The 23,688-nt window shown below is 49.2% G+C and overlaps 1 protein-coding gene across 3 annotated transcripts in view; it reads left to right on the top strand.

The window, feature by feature from the left end:
• Nipal3 (NIPA like domain containing 3) overlaps nucleotides 1-21,914 on the top strand; it is a 42,683-nt gene extending 20,769 nt beyond the window's left edge. For 2 of the 3 annotated variants that reach the window (XM_027399686.2, XM_027399688.2), the window contains 7 exons: nucleotides 1,841-1,986; nucleotides 5,847-5,943; nucleotides 8,736-8,871; nucleotides 10,373-10,461; nucleotides 11,391-11,454; nucleotides 13,368-13,462; nucleotides 18,003-21,914. In XM_027399686.2, the coding sequence (XP_027255487.1) occupies nucleotides 1,841-1,986; nucleotides 5,847-5,943; nucleotides 8,736-8,871; nucleotides 10,373-10,461; nucleotides 11,391-11,454; nucleotides 13,368-13,462; nucleotides 18,003-18,202 (827 nt within the window). In that variant the 3' untranslated portion in view covers nucleotides 18,203-21,914. Of the gene's footprint in view, nucleotides 1-1,840; nucleotides 1,987-5,846; nucleotides 5,944-8,735; nucleotides 8,872-10,372; nucleotides 10,462-11,390; nucleotides 11,455-13,367; nucleotides 13,463-15,026; nucleotides 15,059-18,002 lie in introns of all 3 variants that reach the window. The other variant, XM_027399687.2, reaches the window with a different exon arrangement.
• The last annotated feature ends 1,774 nt before the right edge of the window (nucleotides 21,915-23,688 follow it).

Raw genomic sequence — 23,688 nt, forward strand, 5'->3', positions numbered from 1 at the left:
TAAAGAACCAAAGCAGTCGACGCCCTCAGTATTGCTCAAAGTCAGGGCCATGCCACCCTGTAGTCAGCTCCGGGAATGGAAGTTGAGGCCCTCCTGATGTCTCCTTTCCTGTCTTGGGTTCTGGGGACATGGGCACTGTGCCCCTGCTCACTGTGAGAATGTATCTAGCACTTCCTGTGCACATATGCATGTCAACTTCATTAGAGTTTTGTTAAGGTTTTGATTTTTGTTTGTTTGATTTTTGGTTTTTTGAGACAGGGTTTCTCTGTGTAGTTCTGGCTGTCCTGGAACTCACTCTGTAGACCAGGCTGGCCTAGAACTCAGAGATCTGCCTGCCTCTGCCTCCCCAGTGATGGGATTAAAAGTGTGCGCCACCACACCTTGTTGTGTTAAGATTCCTAGAATGACATTTAAAGGAGTGAATGTGCACAAAACACATGATACGCACATGTGAAGACCATGATGAACCCCCCTCCCCAATAACATCACAGGTACGATGTCACAGACCTATGATTTCATACAGGTAGCATAAATACACATACATATACATAAATATAAATAAATCTTTAAAAACTGGGCTGGAAAAAATGCCTCAGAGGTTAAGAGCATTAACAGCTCTTGCAGAAGACCCGGGATTGGTTTTCAGCACCCACATGGCAGCTCACAACCATCTGTAACTCCATGCAGGCAAAACACCAGTACAAATAAGTTTTTTAAAGGTTTTGTAGAAAATTAAATCTAGTAAGTAAATGATAAATTAAACACACACACACACACACACACACACACACACACACTGAGGGGGCCTGGAGAAATGGCTCAGTGGCTAAGAGCACTCGGTGTTCTTGCAGAGGTCCTGGGTTCAATTCCCAGTACCCACATGGTGAACCACAATTGTCTATAACTCCAGTTCCAAGAGACCTGATGCCTCTGACCTCCAAAAGCACCAGGTACTCATTAGTACACATACATGCAGGCAAATCACTCATACACATAAAAATATTCAAATAAACCTTAAACTCTTTTGAAGTAAAATACAAGCAGTACCAGGTGCCTGTCACAGACTGTTGGGTATGATCAAACGCCACAACCAAAAGCAAGTTGGAGAGCAAGGGGTTCATTTGACTTACACTTCCGCATCACTGTTCATCACTGAAGGAAGTCAGGACAGGAACTCACACGGGGCAGGAACCTGGAGGCAGGAGCTGATGCAGAGGCCGTGGAGGAGTGCTGCTTACTGGCTTGTTCCCCATGGCTTGCTCAGACTCCTTGCTTCTTTCCTTCCTTCCTTCCTTCCTTCCTTCCTTCCTTCCTTCCTTCCTTCCTTCCTTCCTCCCTTCCTTCCTCCCTTCCTTCCTTCCTTCCTTTTTGTTTGTGTTTTCTTTTTTGTTTTCCAAGGCAGGGTTTCTCTGTGGCTTTAAAGCCAGTCCTGGCACTTGCTCTTGTAGACCAGGCTGGCCTCAAACTCACAGAGATCCACCTGCCTCTGCCTCCCGAGTGCTAGGATTAAAGGTTTGTGCTGCTATCACCACCACCACCCAGCCTCAGCCTGCTTTCTTATAGAACCCAGGACTTGCCCAGGGGTGGCCCCTCCCACAGTGGACTTGGCCCTCCCCCATCGGTCACTAATTAAGAAAATGCCCTACAGGTTTTCCTGCCACCTGATCTTAAGGAGGCATTTTTCTCAATTGAGGGTCCCTCATTTCAGATGACTCTAGTTTGTGTCACATTGACATGAAACTAGCCAAGGCACAGGCAAAGGCTATCCTGACTTGCCGAGGACCCCTTTGCACCTGACCCATGCCCTAAACCCCTGACCATTCCTCCTCATTCCCCACAGGGCGCTATGTCTTGTCCTTTGTTGGATGCGGTTTGGCCATCGTGGGCACCTACCTGCTAGTGACATTTGCACCCAATAGTCATGAGAAAATGACAGGCGAGAACATCGCCAGGCACCTCGTGAGCTGGCCTTTTCTCCTGTACATGGTAAGTGAAGTCCCATCCTCCTGCTTGGGCAGGCTGAAAGATAGTCAAGTCCCAGTCACTGAACTCCAAAGCCAGCAGTAGGGATCACTAAGGCACACACAGTGTGACCACTGAGCTTGCAGGCATACCAGGTTCACATGACATGTTGGTGCCACGTCTGTCCTGGGCACCATCCAAATCCATCTACAATACACTTGGGTCTCCAGAGGGCTGTGAAGGTGTGTTCACAACCTGTATCTATTAAGGGCAGGTGGCAAAACAGAAATTCTGGGTAGTTGTCTCTGGGAGATGAAATTATGATATAGATTTTATTTCCACGTCATCTCTCTGTGTCCAAAGTTTAAACATCGTGCATCTAATTTTATTTTTATTTTTTGTGGCACTAGAGATGAAACCTAGGGCTTCGCGTATACTAGGCAAGTTTTCCCACTGAGCCATACCCTGGCCCTCTTTTTACTTCCTAAATTTTGAACCAGGAGCTCACTAAGTTGCCCAGGCTACCCTTGAACTTTGTGTAGCCCAGGCTGGCCTTAAGGTCTTGATCGTCCTGCTTCAGTTTCTCATGTAACTGAAATGGCAGGCCCATGCCAGTACATCTAGCTTTTAAAGTTTTTACGATAATGTTGTGAGCATAGGAGCGCCTTTACTTATCTGTCATTACTTACTTATCATTACTTACTTATCATTACTTATCTGTCATGTGGTGGCATGGGCAGGGAAAGATGTCCCCCCCATCAACGCCTGAAGTAGGTGGGAGAGCCGGTCTTGAGGTCGAAAGAGCGGGAGAGCTGTCCCTGCTCCTCATTAGCGGCAGCCCTTGAGAGAGTGGCCCCTGGGCCACACCTGGGCAACACAGTAGCACTGGCCCTGAAGATGCCTGTGAAGGAGAACCTACTCTGAGAATGAGAAAGTAGAACTGACCCCACCCCTTGCTCATCGGTGCAAGGGTGAACTAGCCAGGGCAGTGCTGGAGAGCGCACCCTGGTGGTGAAGAGTGGGAGAGCTGACAGTTACATGAGAAACTGAAGCAAGAGGATCAAGACCTTAAGGCCAGCCTTGAGCTACACAAAACTCAAGGCTGCCCAACTCTGCCAACTACCAGGCCCAGAACCAGGGTTCTGTGTTGGTCCACTCCAACATCTACCCTACCTGTGATCTGGAGGGTGGGGTTTGGTCCTGTGGACCCAGGGCTGCAGGATCTCCAACACAGGCCAGCAACAGGATGTCCAGGAAAAGTCCCAGTGAGGACCCTGCATCGATGTTGTAAAAGATCAGGGACCTCCAAGCAGACCAATGATTCTTTGCAATGAATGGCTGCATGTAAAAATGTATGGATAAGCCTGGTGATGGTGGCGGAAGTCCTCCTGCTTGGGTAACAAATGCTCTTTACCCACAGAATTACCCCTCTTCCAACTCCCAGCTACCTTTTATAGTTTTGTTTCTCCTACCCAGACAAAAACATTCTTATGTCCTCTCTTTAAGAATTTTGTTTTGAGCTGGGCGTTGGTGGCACACGCCTTTAATCCCAGCACTCCGGAAGCAGAGGCAGGCGGATCTCTGTGAGTTCCAGGACAGGCTCCAAAGCTACAGAGAAACCCTTTCTCGGAACCCCCTCCCCCCCCAAAAAAAAGTATGGAGAAAGGGGGTTACTTTGTGACTCACTGTGTCACTGCAACTTCCATGATGAGATTTCCCCCTTCCTTTTTTTCTCTTAAATTTTGTTTTATTTTGGGTGGGGTGGGGGTGGAGATGGGTGGGATCAGGAGGCATGATGTGAAAGACACAAAAAATAAATAAAAAGAAAGATTCTTTAAGTTTTTATGATAAAAGAGGGAGTTAAAATATGGATGCTCAGTTGTCAGAGTTCCTTCCTGCTGACGCGAAGCCCTGGGCTGGATCTCCAGCACCACATAGACCAGGTGTGGTGGCACATGCCTGTAATCCCAGCATTTGGGAGATGGCAGTAGGAGGATTGGGAGTTCAAAGCCACCCTCAGCTGCATAGGCAGTTTAAGGCCAGCTTGGACTTGGAGACCCTGCCTCAAAAGCAAACAAGCCAACAAACAAACAAAAATAATAGTTAATTAAAATTACAGTTTTTAAAGTTGAGAATTTAGACACAGCTGGTAGGAAGCCAGGGGATGGAGCCCCCAGCCAGTGTTAGATTACTTCAGATACACAAACACTGAAAAAGAGTACAGCCCTGGTGCTCAAACAACTGCTGCTGTGGGCTGGCCTCACGCCAACACAGCGCAAAATGGGTTTACGCACTGCGCATTCTCTCAACGCTTTAAGCTGTTTTCCTCATGATTTCATGGATGGAGACACTAAAACTCTGGGTGGCCAGAATGCCTTTTTGCCTCACATGGTCCAGAATACAGAGGATGGGATCCCAGGAGGCCAGGGTTGTCTGTTTGCCTCCAGCTAACAGAAACTATTTTAGCTGAACCTGACCCCAAAATGGGCTTCTCACTAAGAGATAGTATGTTAGTGATCAACCAGCAGACAATAGGGCATAGGTTTTCTTTATTCAGATACACCAGCCAAGCACAAGCCAAAGCGAGGAGGAGGGAGCCGGGACCAGGGCCAGCAGAAGGAGAGAAGAGCGTCCATGTGTCCACGGTCCTCTTGAGAAGCCTATCCTATGTCACCTTAGACTTCCCCTCACCCCGCCCTCATGGGCGTGTTCCGGCACACCTGTCCGGGTTACCTGGGACGGGGCTAGAGTGTCTCCCTACAATAGTAGGCCTCAAATCCTGTGGGTGCTGTGTGGCCTTGGACAAGTTTCATTCCTTCTCTGTGAAATAGTAAAGTGACTACACTTGGGGTTGTTGGGGTGCAGCATGAGACTGTGAATAAGTACAAAAGATGCTCCTTGGAGGGCTCCGTGGCTTCACGAGGCCTGACAGTGAGACAGTGCCACTGGCTGAAAGAATTGAATCAAGTTCAAGGAATACATGTCTAGGGGGTTCCCTGCATTCTGGGAATTGTGGGTATGGAAAGTCACTGAGCTCATCTCACAGCTCCTGTCTCTCCCGAGATGCTCACACATGCATGGTCATCTTAGGGTTTAACACAGGTGCTATGCTAACATTCACTGGCGAATCACAAAGAGTCATTTCAGGCAATAGCTGAAAACTGGGGTGCCCCCACTCCAGCACACACAGCCTCGGGAGTGCTACTTAGTCAGCCTGAGTATACACGATGGGGTATCCACCAGTAACCACATGGATGGCGTGTGACTCCTTCCTAAAACATGAGGCTCGCTTTCAGACTGACAACTAGGTAAGACACACTCCCTGGCTTGGAGAGCAGGACACAGCGGACATGGAAGAGTTTGAGTTAATGGCCTCCAGTTACAGGGACATTTTAAGATCTCTCATTTGGGGGTAGCATTTTGTTGTTTTTGCTGTTGTTTTGATTTGGTTTGGATTGTTGTTCCTGGATATGGATCCCTGAGCCTGGAATGTCTCTGATAAGTGCTCTGCCATTTGTCTGTACCAGCCACTTTTTACTTTCTTATTTTGAGATAGGACCTAAGTTTATCAAGTCAAGGCTGGCCTTGAACTCACTATGCAGTCTAAGCCAGCCCTGAACTCTCACTTCTCGTATAGTCACCTCCCAAGTGTGCCTCTGGGCCCAACAGTTGCCTTCCCCTTTCTCTACACACACACACACACACACACACACACACACACACACACACACACACACACACTCACACACACACACTCACACACACACACTCTCACACACACACACACATACACACACACACACTCACACTAAGGCTTGGTTGGGACAGAGGACACATGTTGAATTCCTGACTAAATGCCTGGTGATCTCTGATGTCCTCTGCAGCTGGTGGCGATTGTCCTGTTCTGCCTGCTCCTATACTTCTACAAGGAGAAGAACGCCAACAGCATCGTCGTGATTCTCCTCCTGGTGGCCTTGCTTGGTAAGCGGTTTCTGGGTGATGGGGTTTGTCACCCCCAGTAGCCCTGCACATGGTTGGTGCATGGAAGCACACAGGAGCTTCATGAGGTTAGTTCAAGGTGGTCACTCCACAGGTGGCCACAGGGAGCAGGGCCCCAGCTGACAGAGGTGGATCCTGGCATTTCTCACACTCTGGCTCAAATCTCAAGTCTTCCAAGTGTCTAGAACTGAGGGCCCAAGTGGTGACTCAGAGAGGTCCATCTTCAGTGAGAGAAAAGTGAGCAAACACATGGACCACAGCCACATAAGTGTGGACAGTGACCCAACAGAAGGAAGGAAGGAAGTAGGGTAAGCTAGGTGAGGTCAGAGGTCACCTCAGAGCAACCCCTGAGCTGTCCAGCAGTATCCTCAAAGGGCTGAATGGACAGAGGGCAGGGATGGAGCTGGAACAGACAAGTTTTCCTTCCTTTAAAAGGATGGATGCTGAGTGGGGAGAGGGCCCTCAGACTGAGGTAAGGATGCTGCTTGTCACCCAGTGTCCAGTGGAGCAGGAGCAAGGGCTAGCCGTCTGGTGTCTCTCCATTACACAACACTCCAAAATGGACAAGGAAAATACACCAACATTGTTTAACAGACATGGCAGAGACACCCACATGTTCTTCCTCCCATCCACCTTGGTAAGAGCCCCCCAAACCACACAGATATGTGTCACTGAAGACAGGCTGGCATTATTTTGACCTACTTTTTAAAACAGCCTTCTTGAGATAGAAGCCTATGCTACGTGGTTCAACTGCTCAAGGTAAACCATTGCGTAGGGTTTACTATAGTCACAGACTCACCCAGCCACAATCTAATCATAGAACATTTTCATCCCCCAAATAAACCCTGTACTCAGTACCGGTGACTCCCATTCCCCTCTTCCTAGCCCCAGGCAACCACTAACCTACCTTCTGTGTATGAACATTGTGAACATCTTCTATAACTGGAATTATATTCTAATATGGCTCTTTGTTTATTTGTATTGAGACTGGGTCCCTGGTAGCCCAGACTGACCTTGAAATCGCTGTGTTGCCACCTTGAATTTCTCATGCTCCTGCTGGCACCTCCTGAATGCTGTTTAGGCAGTGCTGGGGACTAAGCCCAGGGCTTTGTGCATGCTAGGCAAGCCCTCTCTCAACTGAGCTGCATCTTCTGTAGACAGCTAGCCTTGAACTCTTGATCCTCCTGCCTCAGCCTCCTGCGTGCTGGGATTCCAGGTGTATACTACACACCTGGCCCCATGAAGCCTTTTTGTAACTGGCTTGTTTGTACATAACATTCTTAGTGTGCCCAAGTTGCAGCCAGTCCCCTGTCCTGTTGTGTCTTTGAGGTGGCTAGGACCTGAGTCATCAGCATCTCCTCCCTTTCTTCATGGCCCACCTGCTATTTGGTGGCGTGGACAGTATGGTGATGCACACCTGACTTCAGTGGCTACCGGTGCCTGCAAACTAGTGCAATGGCCCAAGAAGAAAGTTCATGAGGTAGCTGACAGAGGAGGAGGAAAACAATTCAGTCAGGGCTGTGGCTTCTTCTGTCTCTTACTCCAGTTGTTTTTTTCTAACTCTGGTTTGACAGGGGATATGACACTTTGCAAGCTGAAGCCACTAGGAGGTTAGCAATGGGTCTTCGTAGTGAGGTGGCCATGACAGTCATGGGATGTACAGGAAGAAAACAGAGCTTATACCGTTTTCCTTCCATCTTTTAAGTAGTTACATTTCCTGTACATGTTTTATGCCATATGTGCATGTGCCTGTCATATAAATGCATTGTTACATAGTTATAATTTTGAAGTAAATAAAAATATGTTGGATTTGATTTGCATATGCATAAAGGTACATAACACTAGAAGCTTCTTAGAGTAAAGAAATATATGGCAGGAGCTTGAGAGATGGCTCAGTCAATATAGAGCTTGGAGGCCTGGATTTGGATCCCCAGAACCCACATAAAAAGCCAGGCACAGAGTGTGCGCCTGTAATCCTGGCACTAGGAAGCAGAGATAGGAGCATCCCCTGGGCTTACTAGCCAGCCAATCTGGCCAAATGGATGAGCTCCATGTTCAGTAAGAATTCTGGAGAGAGAGAGAGAGAGAGAGAGAGAGAGAGAGAGAGAGAGAGAGAGAGAGAACACCAAACAACTGGAAGATACCCTGTGTCAAATCTGGCCTCTGTGTACACTCATTGACACACACATACACACCAAAACAATCAGGTTTTTTAAAATATTTACTTTTTTATGTATACGTGGGGGGCAGATATGTGTGTATGATTGCCATGAAAGCCAAAAAGGTGTCACATCCCCAGAATCTGGACTTACAGGTGTGGGTGATAGGAATTGAACTCAGGTCCCATAAAAGAGCAGCAAGTATTTTTAACCACTGAGCCATCTCTCCAGTCCCTAAACCCACAGGAAATACATGTGACTGAGTATTATGAAGCCCCAATTCCTGAGTTCTTTCCTCACTTATATTATCCTGGGATTATCATGAAGTTGGTACTCAGGGAAATTTGTGTATCCGTTCAAAAAGCTCACTCCCATGTAGTCTGGGGACAGAAACCTGAAGTTGCTACCCATTAGGGTACAGTGAGGTGACACTTGGAAATAGCTGTGGGTACCTCCTATCCCTGCCTTTGACTTGTCAGCCCAGATCTGGGAGTCTTGAGCAAGGTAGACCTATCCAATGGTGTCTTCTTACCACAGGAATTCATGACCCTCCCACCTCTGCCCCCAGGTCCTTTGAGGCTCTGACACCTTACGTTCTCTGCTTGCTCTCCACAGGTTCCATGACAGTGGTGACAGTCAAGGCTGTGTCAGGGATGCTGGTGCTGTCCATCCAGGGCAACCTGCAGCTGGACTACCCCATCTTCTACGTGATGTTTGTGTGCATGGTGGCCTCTGCCATCTACCAGGCCACGTGCGTTGCATTTCTTCCTCTGCATTCTGAAGTAGTCAGGGAGCCAGAACATACAGGTAGCCAGTAAGAATCAGGATGGAGATGAGCTCCTGGGGGGAGGGGAGATCCCACACACTCACCTCCCTGCCTCAAAGTACGAGAAACAGTCTCACCTCCTGTCATCTGCCCTGTGGGAACTTGAAGAGAAGCCATGCCGTCTCCTAGGAGGCGCTTGCTTGTCTCCTTAGAGAAACAGGGCTGTCATTTCCTGTCCTTGAGAACTCTGCCCCGATCCTCACACAGAAAAGAGTACACGCTCATGTCTACCGCTGAGTATGAAGCTTTGCAATCCTGCCCGCTCTGAGTCCTAAAGCCCTCCCTGCCGGGGACTGGGAGGGAGTGGCACCCTAAGAATATGGGAGGTGACAATCTGAGTCAGTCAGCCAGAAAGATTCAAAATGGCGGGTGAGGCTGAGCCACTCTGAAGGTCAGGTTCCTAGGTCTAGCCTGGGCTCAGCACCCACCAGCCATCTGACCTTGAGGGCCATGCTGGGAGCCCCCATCTTCTGTTTACCTATGCTCACAGGGGCAGCTGAAGATGAGGATGGTACTGTCTGTCCCATGGTGGGAGGCAGAGGGAGATCATAGCTGGGAAGTGACAGTTTGAGAGCTGAACCTGGGCATCAGGCTCCCAGTCTGGGCCCCTCTGCATCTGCTCCACCAAGACCCACCGGGCTACTCTCTGCAGCTGAGACCCATAGGTCTGCCTGAAGTGCCTCAGCGTGGGGTCCACACACGCCACCAGCTTTGTCACTACTATCCTTTTAACTATTATGACATTTAGCCTCCTCCCATGATACCCTGACAGCCCTCCCAAGGGAGAAAACCCCCGCCAAGTACACAGGTTCTGTGCTGAGGGATCAGGGTCACACAGGCAGCCAGGGACTCCTGCCACCTCTTAGGAACTTCTGGTCTCCCAGTCAGGACAGTCCCCCGGCACCCAGAGCCACAGTCCACCTCACAGCCCTCAGAGACACAGCTCAGGCACAGATGGTTAGCTTAGCGGTTAGTGTCCCTGTGAGCAGCTGTGCAGTGCTGACTGGGATGTCAATGGAGAATCAGACAGAGGATCGGTTCCCACATGAAGGTGGTGTCTGCCACAGACAGATCCCCTTTCTTTCTCCAGGTCATTGCAGTAACCACTAAAATATGCTTCTAATGTTTAAAAAATTGCAATATTGGGCTGGATGTGACAAACCCCATGAGAGTGTCCTGGGATGAGTGCGGACCCAGTGAGGGGATCAGGGCTGAGGAGAAGGGCGTGGCCATGGCCAGAGTCACACAGTCAGAGGCATGCTGCCTCGGTCTGTGGGCCAATCTCAGACCCCAAATCTTGGGATGCACAGCACTCTGTGTAGGGAGAGGCCATTCGTACAGACCTAGAAACCCCTATGCCTTGTCTTGTACCCCAATTTCCACTCTTAGCCCTCAGCCCCCTGACCCAAGTACCTGTGTGTTGCAGGTTTTTGAGTCAAGCCTCTCAGATCTATGACTCCTCCTTGATCGCCAGTGTAGGCTACATCCTGTCCACCACAGCAGCCATCACAGCAGGTGAGAGTAGTCCCTCATTGGGTTTCTGTCTCCTGCCTAAGCATTGTCCCTGGGTGGGGGTGGGGGTAGGGCCTGCCTCTCACCTAACTCTACTTTGCGGCTCTGCCTATGGAGGCCGTGGGATTTAGAGATGGAGGCTTGCGTTCCAGAAGATATATGCCGACACTGTGGCTCAGGGAATAATCACTTGCTTTCTCGGAGCTGCCCTTTTACATCCTTCATAACATTTCCTCTCTAGAATTCAATATGTACAAGCCAAACATCCCCTGTTCCTCCTGCTCGTGGGTCCTGGGCAGGGGCTTCTTCAACTGATTTGGTCATTTGGGTTAGGATGTGGTTCAGTTGGTAGAATTCTGGCCTAGTGTGCACAGAACCCCGGGTTCCATCCTCCACGCTGCGTTAACCAGGTCTGGCTCTCCGTATGCATCATTCCAGTACTTGGGAATTAGAAGAAGGAAAATGAGAAGTTCAAAGTCATTTTTGTCTACATAAGGAGTTTGAGGCCTGCCTGGTCTGCATGAGACCCCGTCAAAAATAGCGGGGGGGGGGGGGGGGGGGGAGATGAAGGAACAAACAAACAAACCGGGGATGGTGGCTTGAGCCTGTAATCCCAGCACTTGGGAAGCTGAGGCGGGAAAATTATCACGTCCTGTGGTTAATGATAGGAGATGCGATTGAAGTATGTGTGAGACCCTTACTGTTTGGAGCAGTTTAGAGTTATCCCAAAAGTTTGTTTGTTTGTTTGTTTGAATATGGGGATATAAAGAGCCTGAGAGGGCAGTTGGAGAAGACTATCTGCCTTCATCCATGTTAGTTCTAGTGTTTTGGCTCACTTTGGTACCTTGCAAGGAAGAGCAAATAGCCCAGCCTACCCGGGGTGGGCAGTCTGGAAATGGTCATGATCTCTTCTCTCCCTTGCTGCTGCGCAGGTGCGATCTTCTACCTGGACTTCCTTGGGGAGGAAGCGCTGCACATCTGCATGTTTGCACTGGGGTGAGTCACACCCCATCTAGCCAGGCCCTGTCCCTGCCCTTTTCTTCAGCCTTGGACCCGGAGCTGGGAGAGCTGCTAGCTGCAGGGTGCTGGCTGGCCCCAAAAGTGAAAAACTTGTTCCCCCAAAGGCCTGCAGCCTTCTCTCTTCTTGTCATTCCTGGTAAATATAACTTGCAGGGAGAGAAGCCAGGAGGTAGGGCCTCTGGGCATGGTGGGCATGAAGAGAAGAGGCACCAAGTCCTCCTGGGAGCTGGGCTGGGGTGCGTTTTGGTACAGTTCCTGCCTGGCATGCTGGGTTCCGTCCCCAGCTCCGAATGAAACCAGGCATTGTGGCACACACTTCTAATCCCGGCACTCATGAGGTAGAACTTACCCACAGAACCTTCTAGAGCAGTGATCCTCAAACCTGTGGATCAGGACCCCTTTCCCAGGGGTTGAATGTCAGATCTCCGGTATATCAGATCTTTACATTATGAGTCATAATAGTAGCAAAATTACAGTTCTGAAGTAGCGACAAAATCATTTTATGGTTGGGGTTCCCACAACATGAGGAACTTTATTAAAGGGTCGCAGCATTATGAAGGTTGAGAACCACTGCTCTAAAGGGCTAGAAATCTTTTGGTCTTAATCTGGGAGAGGAACATAGGCACAAGTAATATAAACAAACTGTTCATCTTTTTTCCTGGGATTCATGCATTACTGCCTGTAAATTGCACCTTGATTTTAAGAAGTTGCTTGTTTACATAAACTGAAAGAAAAGAAAAGCCAAGTGGGGTGGAGCATACCTTTCTTTAATCCTGGCTCTGGGGGTGGCAACAGAGACAGAGATAGAGAGAGAGCACTTGAAAAGTAACCAGCTCCTGAGGGCGTTGAACTAGGAGGCACAGGGACTTCCTAGTTTTCATTTTCATTTTGCTAGACTTTTATACCAACTGAATTCAAATCATAAAGATTTTTTTTTAGAGCCAGGCAGTGGTGGCACATACCTTTAATCCCAGCACTAAGGAGACAGGCAAGTTTGAGGCCAGCCGCATCTATAGAGCGAGTTACAGGACAGAGAAGGTTACACAAAGAAACCCGTCTCAAAAAAAAAACAAAATATATGGTTGGGGAGTGGGGACAGGAGAAGGGGAGGGAGGGGGAACTGGGGTTGGTATGTAAAATGAAAAATAAATTTTTTTTCTCTTTTTATTATTATTATTATTATTATTATTATTATTATTATTATTATTATTAATTCAAGTTAGGGAACAGGCTTGTTTCACATGTACTTCCCCTCTCCCTCTCCCTCCCCTCACCCCCATTCCTTCTCCCCCACCTCCAACCTACCCCCCACCCCGAAAAATAAATTTGTAGAAAAAATTTAGAAAAATAAATGTTTTAGTTTTAAAAAAAATATGGCTTTTTAAAAGGCCTGCTTTTGAAGCTGGGCAGTGGTAGCACATACCTTTATAATCCCAGTACTCGGGAGATAGAGGCAGGCGGATCTTTGTGAGTTCGAGGTCAGCCTGGTCTACAGAGCAAGTTCCAGGACTACCTCCAAAGCAACACAGAGAAAACCTGTCTCAAAAAACCAAAATAAAATAAAATAAATTTTTTTAAAAAATTAAAAAATGAAAGGCCTGCTTTTGAGAACACTGGCTGTAAGGAAGTGGACGCGCCACACGCTGCAAGCATTTTCCCGGAGAGTCTAGACAACTCAGAACCCAGTTGGTAGAGACTGTGGGTGTGTAGTCCCTGTCCCCTGCCTCCGCCCCCAGGCTGTTGTTATGCATAGTGTCTGTTCCTTGCTGGTTGCAAGCCCCATGTTCTTAGTCATCCCTTTAGCGGGCCCTTAGCCACTTGCCCATGAGTCCCCCTCCTTGTGGTTGCTCCAGGTCTCATTTCTCCTCCTCTCCTGTCTCCTGTCTCAGGTGCCTCATCGCCTTCTTAGGTGTGTTCTTAATCACGAGAAACAGGAAGAAGGCCATTCCATTCGAGCCCTATATTTCCATGGACGCCATGCCAGGTAACAATGCCCCTTCCCGAACCCCTGTGCCCTGCTGGCTGCCCTTGTAGAGTGACTGCTACTTGGTGTTGGAAATGCAGAGCAGGATAGCTGTGCTGTGACGTGAGTTCTTGCCCTGTTTTTTGTTGGTTTGTATCGCTTTTAATCTCTTCTTTCAAATGAGGAGGTGACAGCTGAGGCACCTCCGTCAGCCTTGAGAACCCCTTGCCAGTTCTTAGGTCTTTTGAAAAGCCCAAATTACACCGTATGTGGTTCCAATCATCAGTACCAGGCCCCAAGCCTGCAAACAGAAACAGAGTGATCAGACAGAGAGGAAGAAAAGTAACATGAATGAATCCAACACTATAACCTTGATCCTGCACCATCGTACTTTCCCAGGGAATTGAGGGCTTGCACTGAGAAAGCAAGCTCAAATGGTGTTTAGCCTTGAAAACACTTAGCAGTCAGCCAAATACAAGGTGATAGGGAGGAGTGGGGCTTGTGAGCTAGGAAAACTGAGTAGGACAGTTAAGAAGACTGGGTTAGCCTGGGTTAGATTAGCTGATACAAATTCTTCAGGCTACTAATGCCCACTAACATTACCACTTGAACCCCAAAAGTCATCTTTATATTAAATATATAAGATGGGACTCTCTCTGCCGCCATTACCAGGGCATCCCCCAACAAGACGATACCCGTAGGTTAGTGAAGAATGAAGACAGAAACCAACTCTGGAGACAGTTTCAGGAGCAGCATCTGCTTTATCGAATGTGAGCAACCACTTACTCAGTAGAATCCTACTGTGATTGCTCAGCACACTCTCGGATTGGACAGTGAGCGCTCACACCACCAGGGTCTCTATGCGGAAAAAGCACATTAAAGATGATGTGGGGAGTGCAGACGTGTCCCCAGGCCAGCTACCGGCTACTCGAGCTACTTCAGAATTCAGTGTTCTGACTTTAGGAGCGTCCTTACTTAAAAGTGCAGTGTGCTTTTCCTTCTGCATTTTCCACAGCCTAGTCCCCCATTCTCCAGTCACATAATCTGTGAACAAAGCATGAACACATATGTCAGCCACATAAAATGCTCCCTCATCGAGAGCAGTTCTTAAACGTTCATAGTGGCATGCACCTATAATCCCAGCATTTGGGAGGCTGAGGCAGGAGGATCATGAGTTTGAGACCAGCCTAGGCTACGTAGCAGCATGACCCAGCTTTTAGGTCTTGATGCCATGACCCAAGTGTGTTCTCAGGACTGGTTGATGTGCTCCCGTGTCGAGTGGCCCCAGCTGCAACCGCTTACTGGTTTGTTTGTTTGTTTTATCTTGCTCTACTAAGCTGCCATCTGCCCTGCTTGCTGTGGCCAGCCTGCCTGAGTAGGAGTAGAGAAAGAACCCCATGTCAGCATTTTCATTTGACCCGACTCAGCCACGTGTGGATAATCGCAGAGTGGCTGAGTGGGGCTGAGGTTTCTCCTGGCAGCTCAGGGCTCGGGCTGTAAGTGCGTGGACTGTGTTAACGTCGAACCTGGCTGCTCAGATGCCTCTTCTGCTTACTTCCTTGTTTCTCGGCTGTGTTCCGGATAGATGAGGGCGCTGGATAGCTGAATCCCAGATAGGTGAGGTGTCAACTCTGTGTGCGAGTATGTGTATGTCCCCGTGTGTCTGTGTGTTTACAATCTGTGTGTCTGTCCATACACATGTTCCTGTGTGCATACATACAGATGTATTTCTCTCATGGGAAGTAGGGGGTGATATCAGCTGATCCGAGATACCAGGATTCCATGACCAGTTTGCGGGCGTGGCTCTTGTACCTCATGACCAGTAGGAAATGAGGTGTTGAAGATTGGAGACCTGGTCCTGTTGCAGTTGAGACAATCCTACTGGACTCATAGAGTTCACACGGCCTGACTCAGATGCAAACTCTGCCACCTTCCCCCGTATGACATGTCGAGGCCTCTCATCCTCACGTATAAACAGGGACCCCTCATCTCTGGGTTATGGGGTGCATGTGTGTCAAGGCTTTGGCACAGTGCCTGGGATGTAGTAGATGCCTGATTGACTTTGCCTTTGATTCATTTTTCTTTAAAAACTTTGAAGTTTTGGGGTTGGGTAGATGGCTCAGTGCATAAAATGTTTGCTATGCAACTATGAGAACCCACCTGCAGATCCCCAGCACCCACTCCCATAAAAGCACGGCCCAGCAGCAGGTATCTATAGTGTTAGTGCTCAAAGGGGCAATATAACTAATCAGAGAGCTCAAGGTTCAGTGAAAGACCCTGGCTCAAAAAAAATCTAAAGCAGAGAGTAGTCGAGGAAGACACTCAACACCAATCTCCAGCCTCCACATGCACACAGGGCACATTTGTACACACACACACACACTCACACACACACACACACTCAGTGTTTCAGCACTTGACTGGCCTGCTCATCAATAGAGACACTTCTTTAGTCACTTGGTTTCTCTGGTCATGTATCTGGCTGTTTGGTATGATGTCTTCAGATTCCAGGACTTCAGGATACATCACAGTTGGAGGGGCTTTAGGAAAGATGGATAAAGAGAAAGCAGCAGTGGGCCTCCACTGGCTCTGTTGTCCTTAGCCCAACAGAAACCATTTCTCACAGTAACCACAGTAGAGCCATGCCCATCTGCATGGGTGTCTACATAGACAGGAATACTCTGTTACCATGTCTGAACACAGACCCAGCATGAACATTGTCCAAACCATAGAGAGCAGAGGTGCTGTTCCTAACCCGGCTTGAGTGTCCGTCAGTACTGGCTTATACCACAGCCTGAGCCCTGTCCAGTCTTCTAAAAGAGAATCAGTAAGGTCCTCGAGGACAGGAGTACCCCATTTCCTAACAGTGTCAAATCCTGAACCCTCCTCAGGCCCCCCAACCCAAACCTAAGAGCCCTAATAGATACCCCTAACACTCCATGTTCTACAGTGCAAATCCATACCCATCACACTCATGGGGACTGGTGGCATAAAGCTGGAGCCACTGACAAAATTCAAAGCTATGCAATGCTCAGTAAACTGACTCTCCCCTGAGCAGTAGACACCCTTACCTGCCCTGCCACACCCCATGAGTTCCAAACGATAGACTTTATTTTTATAGACAGGGTCTTATGTAACCCAGGCTAGCCATGGGCTCTCTATATGACAGAGGATTGCCTTGAACTTGTAAACCTCCTGTTTCTGCCTCCCAAATGCTAGAATTACAGGTGTGTGCCATCATGCCCAATTTTATGTGGTACTTGGGATCCAGACCAAAGCTTTGTGTGTGCTGGGGGGGGGGGATCTGTCCAAGCACAGACATAGACTCTTAAACTAGTCCTTGAATCTGTGTCACATGGAGGCTGGAGGCCTTCCCCAGCTGACATGTTAAAGCTGCAGCTCTCCCACTAGACCCCAGCTGCTCTTTGGTTGTATGTCCTTGGTCATGCTACTGTGCCTCGTGGAACCTGTTTTATTATCCAGGAAGTGAGGGTACTAGTTTATCTCTGTCCTAGGGTTGTTTAGGGATTAAGTTCAGTCTATAGGGAGGCCACATACCACTCAGTTAAGAACATAGGCTTCAGAGTTTAAACACCCTTTCGTTTATCCCTGCCACTGCCTCTCAACAGCTGTGAGTCTAAGTTGTTTCCAGTTGTCTCTATTCCTTCTTCTGCATGGCCTTAAGGTTCAGATGAGACAAACTTGGATGAACATTTGAAAGAGCATATGTTGTTGTCTAAATACCAGCACACCTCAGCCACCGCCAATACTGCTGGTGTTGGTCCCTAGCTGTGTTGTGTTAGTCCAGTGCACAGAGTATGCCAGGCAGTGAGAGGCCAACTGTTACCATCCTTTCACAGCAGACACTTAGTTAGCAGACATTTAGTTAGGGAAAGAGTTGGCCCCCAAGTGATCTCCTGGAGGATTGTAGAAAAAGGTCACAGGAACTGAAGATTAAATTCTCTAAGCCAGGGAAAGGGGTGCATGCCCAGAACCCTGGCATTTAGGAAGCAGAGGCAGTTAATTCAAGGCCATCCTGATGTGCCTAAAAAGTTCCAGGTCATCCAGGGTTATAAAGTAAGAGTCTGTCTCTAAAAACAGTAATAGCACAACAACAACAAAGCTGGATCTTTATTTCCCCTGAATGGAGATGGAAATCACACCTCACCCTGCATGTAGATATGGAATATTAAGGTCAAAGGTCAAACACTCCCTCCAGCTATCACAATGCTTCTCTTGTTGCTGGGTCTCCAGGATGCAAAAGTTGCCCTCTTTCCTCAATGCTAAGAAAGCTTCCTGGATCCCTGAGTTAATTCAACAGCAAAGTGGCATCTACCACGTCGTCCAGGGTTCGGTGTTCTGTCCTATCCAGCTGTTACTCAGGATGCAAACACATTCCTTCCTCCCATGTAAATATGAGCATTTCCTCTTAACTCTCAAGTGTCTGGGGAATCAGTACTGCACTTGATCAGCCCCTGGGCTCTGGGTGGTCTGTGGTGGGAGAGAGGAAAGTGCAGCCTCCCTTTCTATGTGATGACCGGGGACATGGATGTCATTTCAGGTATGCAGGACATGCATGCAAAAGGGACAACGGTCCAGCCTGACCTCAAAGCTTCTTTTTCCTATGGGGCCTTGGAAAACAATGACAACATTTCTGAGATCTACACCCCGGCCACACTGCCCGTCATGCAGGAGGAGCATAGCTCCAGAAGCACCCCTGGGGTTCCCTACCGTGTCCTGGAGCACAACAAGAAAGAATGATCTGCCTCCCTTAATAACTGCCCACAGACCACCCGTGGTTCCACCCTTTGTCCAACCTGCCTTTCAAGTGTCCTGGTTTTAAACTGAGAACCCTGCAAGATGATCTCGGGAGGCCCTTGTCTCTGACAGAGAAGCCGTTGGATGACTGTGGCCTTGGAAATTTCAACTAGTTGGGGAGTGTCCCAGGTGAGCTATGTGGCAGGTTAGCCCAGTGGGGGTTGAAGCCATTTTACCTCCTTGGATGGTCAGTGAGTATCAGGTAGTGATTGCAGCTACCATATATTCCTTAGTGTGAAAGCAAGAGAGAGTCCGTCTGCTCCCTCTTTGCAAATCCAGCTAAAGGCTGGAGCCCTTCCCAGTCAGTCTTCCTTCACCCAACATGCCTGCCTCGGCTCTGCCTGCTTCACTCATGAGTCTATAGCTCTGAAGACTTTGGTGCCCCTTTTGCCAAGCCCAGCAGGGCCAACCCTGAGTGGAACAAGCTGTCACCTGCACCTTGGTGGTGTACATGGGTCTTCTGTGAAGACCTGGTGGTGAGTTTCTGCTGGGCCTGTTCTGAAAACTGGCTTGGCTCCAGTCCTGTGAAGATTATTTCATTGCTTCCTCCCTCCAAAGAAGTCAAGAGAATGGGGGGGGGGCACAATGGGAGTGGTGGGGAGTTGAGATTCAGCCCTCTCTGTTTCAAACTGGTGAGAAAGGTTCCTAGTGACTCTCCTGTCCCGGTGTCCTCCTGTCCCTGTGTCCTCCCATCCTGGTGACTCTCCTGTCCTGTGTCCACCCATCCTGGTGACTCTCCTGTCCCGGTGTCCTCCTGTCTCTGTGTCCTCCTGTCCCTGTGTCCTCCCATCCTGGTGACTCTCCTGTCCTGTGTCCACCCATCCTGGTGACTCTCCTGTCCCTGTGTCCTCCTGTCCCTGTGACTCTCCTGCCCCAGTGACTCTCCTGTCCTTGTGTCCTCCTGCCCCTATGATTCTCCTGTCCCGGTGACTCTCCCGTCCAGCTTCACAGAGGACATGCTGAGGTCCGAGTAAGACAAGCTACTCTGTCTCGGGCACATCTGGCTCCTGGGAAGAGTCCTCATGAAGACCAGCTTCCATCTCCTTCCTTCCTTCCTTCCTTCCTTTCCTTTTAGACCCACTAGCTAAGCTTCATCTGCTGTTTCCCATCTTTGGGCCACCGGGGTCTCCAGCCCCCAGCTGGGTCCAGGAGGAGCAGGCATTTTCACACACAGGTCTGCAGCTTTCTTCCTGTCTGTTTCATCATTAGCTCCCCCACCCACCCCTGACTCTGCACCAATGTGCACATTTGAGATTGGCAGGCAAAGGCTTGCAGGCTTTTATGGGCATCAGAATTCCATAGGGGTTTGTTTAAAATGAGGTTCCTCACTCCAACTGTAGTGACCTGGTTCAGGGGACCTGGAGTGGACCCCAACAGTCTGCATCATTAGTGGGCATCACAAGAAATCTTGAGTCCCAGAACCCAGAGAGCATACTCCCTCAGAAACCTTCTCACGGGTCACTAAATCCAGAGTGGCTACACATCCCTGCCACAAGGTTCAAACCTCCAGTTTCTTACCCTCTCTGGGTTCTGTAGGCAAGCCAGATGGCCTCATAGGACCTGCAGCAGTCCCTACCCAGTGAGCACCACTCTAAGGTGACAGTGTTAATAGGTCAGTGTTGATAGGCCATTCCCATCCCAGCTCTTCACACTCAAACAGTGCTCTGACTTCAGGACTTTGCCATCTGCTACAGAGCCTATGACCACTTCTGTATTTCATCTTGACCATGTCTGTATTGTGGCTTACATGCCTGAGATAGAGATGGCAGCAGAGAAATGGCTCTTCAGCTCAGCCCAGCAACACCTAAGGGGGCTTTTACCATGTGTTTAGCCTACAAAGCTACACAGGTAATTCTGCTCTCCAGGCCTACAGTGGGAGACACAGTCTTGGGTGGGGCAGACTGTGCCACAGAAAAGCACAGAGTCACAGAGGCCCTACTGGGGCTGGTCCCTGAACTCAAAAGGTGTTTAGAATTGGAGGTAATTTTCATGCATTCATGGATGGTGGCAGATATAGCTAAGATAGAGAGTAGGTGATCCTCACGCCCTGCTCCTGAGGACAGGGCAGCTTTGCAAAGTCAGAAATTGGAGCCAGGGTTGTCAAAGAGTCTCAAAAGACAAGCAATGTGACAGGCGTTGGTGGGGCACACCTTTAATCCCAGCACTCGGGAAGCAGAGGCAAGCAGATCTATATTAGTTCAAGGCCAGCCTGGTCTACAGAGTGAGTTCCAAGACAGCCAGAGCTACGCAGAGAAGCCATATCCCAAAATACCAAAAGAAAAAAGAAGACACGCCATGGAAGTCAAGTATAGTGCTTCACACCTGTGATCCCAGCACTTGGGAGACTATTTTCCTCCAGAAGGATTGTCACATGTTTTAGGCTAACTTGGACTACCATGTGAGACCCTGTCTCAAAACAGGATTAGCAGTGGAGGCAGACTCTGACAGGCTTGAATAGCTGTCAGAGGCGTGTAACCTAGAGAGTGTGGGAGCTACTGAAGATTCATGAGGAAGAGAGTAACAGTCAGAACCTATTGGAAAGGAGACCCTGTTCTACGGAGGGATGGGGAGAGATGGACCCTTCATGGTCAGGGTCCAGGCCCCTAAGAACAAAGCATTAAAATCAGATTTTTCTTCTGTTCCAATAGTGCCTGTCAGTTGCCTGGCGGGGGGGGGGGGTAGTCTGAAGCTGACCAGGATCAGGAAGTGGGAAGAAGCGAGCGGGGAGGCTGAGCATGGCAAACCCAGGTGGGCACCCATCATTTGGGCATGGTATGTGTGCCCAGCCTCCCTCTGCCCCTTCCCTCCCTCTTCTGTTTAGCCCTGACTGTTGCCACTCCTGGCTCTGACAGCGCCTACCCACCCCCACCCCCACTCTTACCCATCCTCACCCTGCAGATAGGCATTCAATGCGTAGCTCAGGCTGGTCTTGAAATCTCAGTCCTCCTGCCTCAGCCTCCGGAGTGCTGGGATGGCTGTATACCACCTTCTCCAGCTCCCATCTGAACTCTCCTGGCAACACAAAATGCCACACCGCTGCCTGTCTCCCAACCACGAGGCACCTCCAGCAGGTCATCAACCATAGGCTAATCTCCATTTGTTCTCTGGTCCTCCTCTCCCACCCCTACTGCGGCTCTCCGTTCCGCAACCTGGGGTTCTGGGTCCCTGATTAAACATTAGGACACACGTTCTTGCAGACTGCTGCTTCAGAAGAGGGGTGCCCTTACCCCACATTGCAGCCTGATGACACCCTCACTTTCAGCACCAGGGTTTGGGGGATCAGTGCGGAACTGAGCGCTGGGTGGGAGAAGAGCTCAGGGTTGCCTTTCCTGTGGACCCAGACAGCCCGAGGGTACCATGCGAACGGATGCACGTGGTCATCAGAGGAGGACTGGGCCCTGCCCACTCTGCAGTCTTGCAGATTTCAAATGTGACCCAACCCTGACACGGAAGCGCCCTATAAATGAAGTCACTCTAGAATATAGTCTATAGATGCTTATATTTTGTTAACATCAAAACTAATACAGCATGTGTTAGTTCACAAAAATGTGTGTACTGTGTGCAGATAACATTATAAAGCGGTATTTAATTAAAATTCTAAGCAGTAACTTGGAGTTCAAGTCCTGTGTTTGGCAAATAAATACTTCAGCAACCATCTAGTAGAATGGTCCATATCAGTTCTGCCTAGTCATCCACACATAGTTACTGAGCACTCTAAGCAAGGCTGGTGGGACTGTAGCATAGATAATAAAAACCTAGAGACAGATATGGGGGTTAAAGCTGAAGGTCAGAGAAGTAAAGTGGCCAGCCACTAGAGAGTTCTGTCCTCTCCCAATGCTCAGACCAAAGGGGCAATCCTGTCCTCAGACTACACTACATTGCACCTAATTTCAGACTGCCCTCAGCTCCTGTCTCTTCCCGCCTCATATTCCTCTCAAGTGCTGGGATTAAAGATGTGGGCACCACCGACACCCGGCTCTACTGTGGGTTATTAAATCTCTAAACACACCAAGCAGAAGGTTATCTGGTAAACATACAGGGAGTACAGGTCAAGAGACAGAATCCTCTTTCTCATTGTGATGTCAGGATGTGTCATTCCTGGAACAGGCTGTTCTGTGAAGGCCGCTGGTGAGGATGATGGGAGGCCGAGAGGTGTTTTTGCATTCAATGCAGTGGCTGCATCTTAAACCACAGCTGTCATAACAGGCAAATGCAGCTCTGCAGCTATCCAGCAGTGGTTCAGCCACACAGGCCACAGCCAGGCCGGCATTCTGTTCTGTCAGGCACTGGTTCTATCATGGCCGCTAAAGGAAACTTCATCTAAAACTCTATCCTTCTTATAGGCTCAGGTGAAATCCAGCTAGCTCAGAGAGGCTGAACAGCAAGCAGCTAACCTTCTCTCCTTGCTGTGTCTCCGGAAAAAAGGAGCCATCCTGCTCAGCCCTCCCTACGTTTAGTCCCTCCCTCCCACTTCCTGTCAGGTACTTGCTGACTCAGCCTCCTGACCCCAGGTTAATTTGATTTAATCATACACAGGTAACATGTCTTTGCATCGTTAACAAAAGCATCAGAAACAAATGTAACACGCCTTTATCCAGTTAAAATAATATTCCACAACAGAGTGGCCCTGAGAACAGTACCCTGCCTTCTCCAGGGAACCTAAGACAGAAGTCTCAACGTTGCTCTCTAGAAATGTCCATACCCTCGACTCTCGGGTTACTTTCTAGTTAGAAACAAGTAAAACCGCAAAGCCCTCGTTTAACTCTCCTGAGCTTGCTTGATCATAACACAAAAGTACCAGAAATACAGCTGGGCTGTTATCCCCTGTGCTAACCTTCCGACCACACAATACCAGCCATGCCTGCTTCCCAGGACATTCAGGAAGCTGGGGAACCGTGTCTCATTACAGTGCCAGAAAGTTACTAAATACATTTGTAGGGAGACACCGTAACCACGCCTCCTAAGGGCTGGCTACAGGTGTGCTTGACCACGCCTGTCAGGGCCGTCCCTCTTGTAACTCCCTCCGCCCCGCACTGGAGAGTTTAAATCTTCCGCAGGCCTTTCTGCAGGTTTTACTGCTCCAGGCAGCAATTTGCACCATCATTTACTGCTAGCCAGCTAGCGTTTGCCAGCCGCCCTCAGCTGCAACCAAAACAGACTTGCCTTTTCTTGGGGGGGGGGGGGGGAGGAGATTAGTTTCTGTGGCCTGTAGCCGCTAGCAGAAAAACCGCGCCTCTGCGGTCGCCGCTTTCAGCTTGCTCAAATCTAGCTCAAATCTAGCTGTGTGTGCATGCCTGCGGCCTGAAATCCAGAGCTGCCTGGCTGGCACAACCGCCCGCTTGCAGCTTTTATCCACAGAAAACGCTCACCCACGTGTCCCCGCCACATAGCGACCGACCCTGAAGCTGTGCTTCCCCGGCTTCAGCCCA

The sequence above is a fragment of the Cricetulus griseus genome, chromosome 2 (assembly GCF_003668045.3).
Source record: "Cricetulus griseus strain 17A/GY chromosome 2, alternate assembly CriGri-PICRH-1.0, whole genome shotgun sequence".
In the NCBI taxonomy this organism is placed as follows: Eukaryota; Metazoa; Chordata; class Mammalia; order Rodentia; family Cricetidae; genus Cricetulus; species Cricetulus griseus.